Below are 9,984 nucleotides of genomic sequence, written 5' to 3'. Positions count from 1 at the left end.
TACACAATTTAGCAAAATCAGACAATATTGTGTCTAATATATACCACAATATTAACTTCTTATTATTTAATTGTTATAAATAAATATCACATTTGCAGCTGGTCAGTGTTCAAAGAATGCTGGGAAATCACTTCATGTAGTCCCACAAGAGTGATTACTGATAAACTGTCTGAAAAAAAGAAAGCCATGTTTTAGAGAAGAAAGAAATCACCCACTGACTTTCAAGGCTGCTACATAGTAACGACTTTCTACTTCGAGGACCTTGATAGAAATGTAGTGGAGTGAAAAGTACAATATTTGTCTTTCAAATGTAGTGAAGTTAAAGTCACAAGTTCCCAGACAAAATAATACTCAAGTAAAGTACCGATACTCAAAAAGTGTATTTAAGTACAATACGCAAGTAAATGTACTTAGTTACTGTCCGCCTCTGGTATGGATAAAATAACTAGCGGTGATGACACTTACCGCCTCCTTTATAATGCGCGTGATGACAGCATTGGGAAGATTGAGGTCCTCTGGTCTCTCGGCCATTACACTGAATACACACTTAAAAGAGATGCAACACGACGATGTAAAGTATTTGTTTTATCTTAACCGATTTGTGTTGATTAACATGCGTGATCAGATGTCAAACTGAACAACCGCGAAAACTTTGTGTTAGCATAGCCGCCTAACTTATCTGAGGGTGAACTGACACCCACTACAATCTAAAGCGATTGAACTGCGTTAAATAACGAATTTCGTAAGTTAACTTAAATATGCGTTAGCTGATTTATCCGCAAATCAGCTACATACAGAACAAGCGAATACGGACAAACGCTAGTGTGCTTCACTGTTCTGCAGCCCGCTTGATCATCCAAACCCAGGCTTTAACCTTTCACCTCTCACCTCTCACCCCGCCAACCAATAGCCGCTCAGTTATGACGTCAATTTGTAGGCAAACCTGAAATATATAGGCTACGCCAGATTTGTGCGCATGGTTGCGCACTTTCACGTTTTACCTGTAATATAAATTACACAGAATACCTCAAATGTGAATTTCAAAGCCGCTTTGTTTGTTTGTTTGTTTTTTTAATGTCGCTAACTACTACGATAACAATTACTACTACGATTCACATCCTGGTGGCAGTTATAGTCCTGTGTGTAGTCTTTATTAGCAACAGAAAAAAATCACAATGGTTTAGACACAGGTCTTATTTTAGTCATAAATTGAACATTTCTCTTCTAAAAAAAATTCCTGAGGAACAAACATGTTTCTTTTTTGTCTTCTGGTTCAGGTTCTAGTAGCCTAAATGAAGAATTGCGCATGGGGTTTTCAGTATGAAAAAAAAAGGTTTATCAAAGTATCAAATCTATTTCGCCGTTTCAGTGTTTGATTTCAGTTGGCTTGTGGACTGTTGTTTTTGGGGCACTCAGCAGCAATTAGATGGCTATTTAATTTATCTGCATCTCAGATCGTGTGAAGTATAAACGCATATAAACCTCTGTACCTCTGTAAACACTGAACGTTTTTTTCTTTACAATTCGCCCTCTTGCTCATCTTATCGCAAAACCAGTCCACATTAATAATGTGATTATTAGTGGGAAGCATGTGCAGTGGTCACGTAGCAATACAGTGCAACTGCTCAATTTACACGGAATGTAGCTATATTGTAGTAATTTCCATGGTCTTGCAAGCGCGTTTGTTAACGTTCTCAGATCATCTCTATTTATAGCATGTTTCAAATGTTTGAGAGTATTGCTTGCGTGAGAATGAATGTGAAACATGATGCACTGCTTCGCTGGACCATAAGCAAATAATGGGGAAAATTTTACTATTTCAAAAGTTTTTTTTCCATAGCATCACATTTTTCATGATTTGCCTAAAGTATCTAATCTATATATTTATTTTCATATGGTGGAAAACTGTTATTATTAATATTAATATAGGCTAATTAATGGTGAGGCTTTATGAACTAAAACGAATTAAAAAAAGAAAAATACATTACTGTATAAAGCATACTTTTCTCGTCTCCATGTGGTCCCCCTGAAATAGTAGTTTAGGATTTATAACAAATTTAATGTAGATTTTTCCATAATGAACAGACCCATAAAAGTGAACTGCTGGTGGGCATGTTTTTTTTTTACATCTTCATCACCCTTTAAAGTTTGCCATACAATTGTGTCAACCACAATTGTGGTAAATGGCAAAGACTTTCCATGACATTTTTTCCCTTCTTGGATGCTCATCAAATGGGTCGAGGTTAGCTTCATATATTAGCTAATAATGCAATTAACATTTAACACCATGTTGTCTTTTTATAGACATTGTTAAAGTTTCATTCGTTTTCTTCACCCTCTGGCAATGATGTCATTCAGATGCTCACATTTTTAATGACATCTTTAGCTCTGAATATGACTATCAATGGGAAATCATTAGATAAACACTAATATTCCTACACATCTTTAAAAAATGTGGATGTGATTTTGGTATCATGGTGGTAGTGTATGATAGCAACACCAGGGGCAAGTTCAAGCTCAAACCGGTGTGCACCGTTTTGCTACGGTTTCCGGTTTGAATGACATGTTTCCTGGAAACGGTGTGCAATGGTGTGCAACGGGGTTTGAGATGCCTTTTCTCTTTCTGTTTCACAAAAGGTTCTTTGTGGCGAAAGAAGGTTCTTCAGATTATAAAAAGGTAAGAAAGAGATGGTTCTGTAAAGAACCTTTGACTGAATGGTTCTTTGTGGAACCAAAAATGGTTCTTCTATGGCATCGCTTGAAGAACCTTTTGAAGCACCTTTATTTTTAAGAGTGTAATAGGCTAATACTGACTAACCCCAGCAGGCACCAGATGTCTATGTAACGTCAGGTTGATGTTGGACATGACGTCAGACAGACGTTGCATTTTGTTTGAAAATGAAAATCGGGTTGACGTTGACTTAACATTGGATTTTTGTTACACAACCTAAAAACAACAAAATATCAACGTCAGCTGACGTCGGTATTGGACATCAATTTAACATTGACATTAGACGTTGAATTTACATTGAATTTTCACCCGACAGTCACCTAACGTCGCAACCGAATTTAACCGATTAAACTTTTAAATTTTTTTTAATAGCAGCAGTGTTAAGATCGCTCCCTTTCTCTCTCTTATAATTAAGACCATCTCTATTGTAGGAATACTTGTTAATTAATTAGTAAAATTAATTATTTATTTTTCTGGCCTTCAGTGTAGGACTCCCATGAATTTGACAGGAAAATGCTGATTGTCAATATTAAAACTCACTTTTGCTTTCCTTTCACAATAATTAAAGCAAAGTCACAGTGTCACCTACAAAGCAACAGTCTCCTTCATTTTCAAGTTTCTAAACAAAACAGCAGCAAAAATTACAATTTTTTTTTTAATTCATTGTAATCAACTGAACTATATTATGTGACATGCAGACTATTTAGATTTCCATGTTATTTCTATTAAATAGTTACATGTATAGAAAACAGCACACCTGCTTTAGAGTTACTCAACCTTCAGATATTGATTCAGAGTTTCTTTTTTCCAGTTGAGCATTTATGATCATCAATTTTATGCTTGATATAATGCAGGATTGCGGCCATTCTGTTTCCATATGAGACACTTTTTTTAGACCGCAGTATAATGCTTCACAGGACTTCATAAGAATTCAAAAGTAAAAGATGTTTCTCAACTATTCAGCTGTAATTTCTAACTTAATGTAGAGTATTTTTTGTGTAGTGAGATAAAGTCACTATAAGGAACAGAGAAAAAAGCATTGTTTTTTTTAAACGGTGATGTGTTGCCGTTGCTTTTAACCAGTTGATCATGACTTCATTTAAGAGTCAATTATTGAAATTGGTAAATATAAATGACTAAATTAAATCAATTTTAGTACCTAGATTCCACAATAAAGCCCATTGTCCCACTAATTCAGATGACTAATACAGTGACAAAAATAGGGAAGTGTATAGGCTTGGTCAGATGTAGACATAAGTCAGGATTTCACACCGCAAATTTCCAACAAGAAAATAAAAATTGATGACAAGTATAGTTATGCTGAACTAAAACATATGTAGGCCAAATCATTAAAATGCATTACTTTTAAAAACAACTCCTCAAACATTTTCTTGAAAAGTGTGTTCCCATGAGTTCAGAGAATGTTTGTCAGAGCATTTACAACCCATATTTGTACATATTTTCACCTTCCACCATAAAGGCCATCACTTATTATGACTCTAACTCCTAGTCACATGCTTCCACAGGTTACAGTTCCTAAGGAAGGATAGGAAGTCCAAGTTCTCGTCTCATTCATTTCCCTTCAAGGTTCAACCAAGAAAGATTGAATAGAAACAGGAAAGTCCACCGAGCAGCCCGCTCCAATAGATGTTCTCAGGAAAGGCCACAACCAAAAGAACACACAAATACTGCCGTCATTGTCTGGACATTTGTCTGCTTCTGCTTGCTCAAGAGGTCACCCAAAGGCTCGTGTTGATGGAAATTTGCATTGGAATATATCTTAGATTTATAGTAATTATCTTAGTGAAGAGATTGCAGTGGTCTTATTTTATGTTCACTGGCTGCAGATAGTACAGATTTTAAGTATTTTTCATATATCAATGCTCTGTACTTTGAATCTTCATATAGGATCGAAAGATATGGTGTACAACCTCATATTTTAATCTAAAATTAATTTTACAAAGAATAGCAGCATTCTGATTGGTCTTCACACCTGTTTGCAAGTCAAGATAATTAAGTCAGTAAAATGGCATTTTAAATGCATTCAAACATGTCCCTATTTTGGACAAATCTGTTTACTTCCAGTACTCTCGAGATTGGACATGAGAACTTTTAAAATGAATTATTAATTAATAACAAATTATTTGAAATATATATTTGTATTTGTAATGTATTGCATAACTAAAATGCTTGACTTACTGTTTATTTGGACACTCTGCTTTTGTGCTTTTTTCTCGGCCAGCTGTTTCCGTTTTGTTTTATCTGTTCAAAGATTGCTTTCATTGAGTCTGTAATCAATCAAAATACATGAAAACTCTATCCATGGAGCCTTTTAAAAGATTATAAACATAATTTGCATTTTTTTTTTATTATATTATGAAAATCTGCTTTCTTTCGTGCATCCTGAGTCACCGTTTCCATGTGGGAAAACGTGTTTTCATGACTGGAAAATCTAATTGGACCTTTTGCATACTTTTATACAAACTGTAAATAGCATTAAAGAGACAACTGCTTGCTTGAAGCAGCCTGTAGACAAGTTATAAATGAACAGCACATATCATGGGCTAATAAAATGAATCAAAGACTTATGGGTGACTGCTAAAATAATAAGTATGGCACTACCTAACTAAATCTATCGTCTTCGCATGTTGCTGCATCAACACTGTTAGGTGTCGATCCAAAACGATTACATACTGGCCGCCACAACATTAACAAAAAATGACTGAGTGCTCTATTATGGACTGTTTACATTTTTCTATTATTAATTACATTGATTGATCCAGGTTTTTGCAAGATGAAAAGTGTTATGCAGTCTGAGATTCTCGCTGTCATAACAACATATTTTAAGCTTCCAAGAACAGAACCAAAATATTGGTTGCAAGCTGCCGTCAACAGTTACCTCAGCCTCGCCTCTAATCCTCCCTTAAGCAGGGACCTCATCTTCACCCATGCATCTATTACACCTCATATCTACTGCACACCTGGAGATCTTGTCTTTCACAGAGAACAGTTGTGTTGTTGAAAGTTTGGGCAGTGGAGGAGTGAGGAGGGTGGTTCAGCTCTCCCAACGGCTGTCAACACCTCCATTTTGACAGAGTGAAGGAACTCAAACTGAATGAATAACATGAGTGATGAGAAGTGAATGTCTGAATGAACCTCATTGAAACACACCTGTGGAGAACACCACCTTCACCTGTTTGAACTTCTGACCTATTTATGAGGTTAAGGGGCCACATGCTGCAATACAAGGGACAGAAAACTCCATGCGAAGACACAGCTGATACACATTACGTGGTTATGAATATGCAGGAAATATCTTGAACAAACATCTCTCCACATGAAAGCTTTCAAACCTACAGATTATTTTTCCTGGTATTACACAGCTGGACAATCATGCCATTTTTTGGTGTCCTATTACTTCTGTCAAGATTCTGATGTTCATATCCAATGGACACTTACTATACACATTCATGAAGTTTTTAAATGTAGAACCTACACAGACAGTAAGCAATGTAACATATGAGTAGAGAAAGGCCACAGGAAACGAAAGCTAAAGGCCTGAACGAAGGAAGAGGTCCAAACTCTGCCCATAAGTTATGCTTAGAAAGGTGCAAATCTTATGTGAAATGTTCTGTCTCTGTTTGCAAAGAACATTTTCACATGGTCTGTGAGAAATGTGGGGAGTGGAGGTTCAGATTAGAATATACTTTACAGTAGATCTGAATTAGTTTAGTTTTTTTTTTTCAGGCATCATTTATACAGACTTCGTATTTTGTAACTTAGCCTAGTGTTATTGTACATGAAGACACACACACACACACACACACACACACACACACACACACACACACACACACACACACACACACACACACACACACACACACACAAACACACACACACACATTTCCAATAACCTCAACCACAGAAGCTGCATTCACTGCTTCCAACATTTTTTCTTACTGTTATGCCCCCAACTTGGAAAACAACAAATTTCCCACTCATAATTATGACTTTAAAGTTCTTCAAAATCAATTTGTAAATACGATCTTTCTGACAGGCTGCCTTCAAGTGCATGTGGAAAGCTCGTACCCCGAGTTGGACATTCGTTGTAACGTCACACATTCAGGAAGCAAGACAAAATAATTATATTGTGAACAATAAACCCAAATAACTACATCTGAATTCAAAATGATGAAAATTATTAATTTCCATCACTTATTTAGCCTATGGTATCAAAACTAAATGTTTTTGTTAAGCAAACCATGAAAGTTATTAACTCTTTACCATTTACTAGACATGGTATCTGCTCACTTATATCTCTATATAGATTATAGATATGTTGTATTCTCTATATTATAATTCAGTGTTTCCGCCATGTTTCAAATTGACACGACCCTTCCCATGACCTACTACTTCCACCAAGATTCTAGAGTATTCAATGGACACTACTATCCCGTCCACAGGAGAGGGGTTGTGAATGGCAGTGAAGCAACGCAACTGACGCTGATCACATGACAGTGACAACATTGCACATATGCAATATGAATTTCATATGTCTCATATTCATACTATTATAAAAACCTATTATTTTACAGTTGTGAAGTAAGTTTCAACCCAAATGACCATACTAGACAGTATGCGACTTCAGACGTAGCTATGGTTACCAATTGTAGCGACAATTACCTCAGATCTAGATCTTCAGTATTGATATACCATAATATTTTTCAGATAATGAACAATTGACAGCACAAAATCCAACTTATTTAGACTACTCAAGGCAGCTTGACTCCAGAAGTGTACCTTGGCTCAAAAATGATTGCGATCAATGTGGCAGTTTTGAAATGAAATGAAGCATTCTGAACAGACGTCATTTGAGGAATGTCATTTTGCACAGCACTGGCAGTGGAAAAAGTTGGGATGCTCTGTACACATTGAGCACAGGGCTCATCAGAAGCAAACAAACAGAGGCGGCTCTGTGATGATGCATGAGCCTGTCAGAGAGCCCCCGGCACTGAATACAGACCAGCCAGTGTATAGGGTCAGGCGGAAACTGAACTTCTCTATCCATCACAAGCTGGTTACCACATATACACAGTGAATCTCGTGTATGTGCATTCACTCTGACATACAAACACTCGATAAACTGAGCTTCACTCTCTGAGTGCTATAAGTGGAAATTGAAGGAATCTCCAAATATCCAGACAAGAATGTGCACACACAAACACATACGCAAACACAAAGGGTTGTTTGAATTCCTGTTGAGTCTACTCTTTCTAGACCTAACATACCTACTGTAACCTTTGCAAAATTCTCAACTGCAAAAATAATTCATATCCACCGCTCTACGATTTTCCCCACATGTGATTTACGAGTGTTGAGCATTCTTGAGCGAATCGTCAAATCCTGCAGACCGTTCCATGAATTACCCTAAGGTATCCTTGGTATTTGCTAGCAGTCACACCATACCTGGTATTTCATACCAGTATTTTGAACCCTTTTAGTTTTTTCAACTCATCAACGGCCGGGTGAACCGTCTGTTTGATTATGTTGGCCTGAAAGTGGCATATTTCAGCTACCCTCTGAACAATATCATAAAAGAGGTGTTATTGATACAAGGTGAGTTTGTGTTGAAAAACGGATGCATAGAGGAGAAAGATACATATTTAGGGAGTTAATATTGGCACTTGTGGCTTATTTTTTTCCATCTCTGGTGTATTTAGCAGATTATTTCCAGGAACATTTAAAGATGTTGCTGCATTAAACAGCAAAGCTAAACAGCTCCAGGGGCACAAATTGGTTCCCAGCAGTTTCTCTCTCACACACTTACCAGCTGCAACTCTTAGTCATTTACTGAGTGGAAATTTCATGTTTGATCTAAGCCTCAGGATGTTCAATAACAATCTCACGAAGGAGTCTCAAGGTCACATTTTATATTAATTTAAAAGAAAAAAGTCTACTATTATAACCCTTTGATTGTTTGTATTGTACATTTTTAGAACAGTTTAACTTATTGACCCCCTCCCCCCAACTCTCTTGTTATGAGAAATTGAGTCTTATAGCTGTAACATGAAGAAACGATTAATATATAAATTGTATTGTATTTATACATCAATTTGATGTACTTTTTTTGGTTATTTAAAAATTGGTTTTAATAATAAAAAAAAAACATTGCAAAACAATTATCTACAGTATTTTTACAGTAATTTTAATGACTTTTCTGACATTTTGAGATTTCAGTTCTTTTTCCACATTAAAATCACAGGTTTTACTTTAAAGGATTCATTTAGTATTTCTCGAGTATAAAAGATTGTCTTTAAATTGAGTTTTTTTCTTTCAGTGATTTTGATTCATACTGTTTTGAGATTGTTTTTGTTTCAGCAGATATAGTTTCCATTGCTTTGCAGACTCTGTGTGGCAAGTCTAAGTGTTTCCATGGTATTAGTTTATTAGTTAGTTCAATCTCTATTGCTTTTTTACTTCTATTTTTAGGCAAGACTTGTATTATTCTGTTCCCAGGCAGACAGACGAATATATACACACTGATTTCCCACTGTGCAGTTTTGACATGCTTCTCTTGCTAATGTGCAGAGCTGCTGATCCCTCACTTGACTGCTTCCATGGCAATGCAATGATGTTCCAGACATCAACAAACAGACATTAGTTTGTACCTTTATTTTTTAATTCTTTTAGCATTCAGGATTGATATCTGTTTTGTCTGACAAATAGTCTAACTCATACTTAAAATTAGAACTAAGTATGTGTAGGAACCATGGTGAATTAAAGGTAATCTAGGATATTGAGTAATATGGGACACCCAAGATTTGATGTGTACATTTCTAGTTCCTAGTTAGGTTGTCATGTCATTGAGGTCTCATTTGTTGGTCTGAAGTATTGTGCTGACAATTTAAAAAGAGTAAATTGCATGATTTACTATTATTTTCACTCTATAAAATGATAATTTTATGTTAGTATGTGAATATTATTTATTCTCTTGGTAAAGCACTTTATTATGACTTGCGTTGGACCCGAAAATAAACACAGAGAAAAATTATTAACAGCAAAATAGATGACACTGTGGTAGAAATGTTCATGACTTTCAGAAAAAAAAGTTTAAGAATGCTTTTGTGATGCATGTACGTACAAATTAAAGACATGATAAACTAGTCACAGACTCACAGTGTAAAAGTTTGACTCACCCTCATGTTATTCCAAACTTGTCTGACTTTTAATCCTCTCAGAATACAAAAAAA

General features: G+C 35.8%; 1 protein-coding gene across 3 annotated transcripts in view; it reads right to left on the bottom strand.

The window, feature by feature from the left end:
• LOC107693859 (DNA polymerase epsilon subunit 3-like) overlaps positions 1-908 on the bottom strand; it is a 4,554-nt gene extending 3,646 nt beyond the window's left edge. The window contains exons 1-2 of one of the 3 annotated variants that reach the window (XM_016493388.1): positions 889-908; positions 466-546 (exon numbers count right to left, since the gene is read on the bottom strand). In XM_016493388.1, the coding sequence (XP_016348874.1) occupies positions 466-531 (66 nt within the window). In that variant the 5' untranslated portion in view covers positions 532-546; positions 889-908. The other 2 variants (XM_016493387.1, XM_016493389.1) reach the window with 2 other exon arrangements.
• Positions 909-9,984: the final 9,076 nt, after the last annotated feature.

Source organism: Sinocyclocheilus anshuiensis, unplaced genomic scaffold (genome assembly GCF_001515605.1).
Source record: "Sinocyclocheilus anshuiensis isolate Anshui unplaced genomic scaffold, SAMN03320099.WGS_v1.1 scaffold1392, whole genome shotgun sequence".
In the NCBI taxonomy this organism is placed as follows: domain Eukaryota; kingdom Metazoa; phylum Chordata; class Actinopteri; order Cypriniformes; family Cyprinidae; genus Sinocyclocheilus; species Sinocyclocheilus anshuiensis.
The sequence above is the reverse complement of the archived record's forward strand: the minus strand, read 5'-3'. Positions and strand labels throughout refer to the sequence as shown.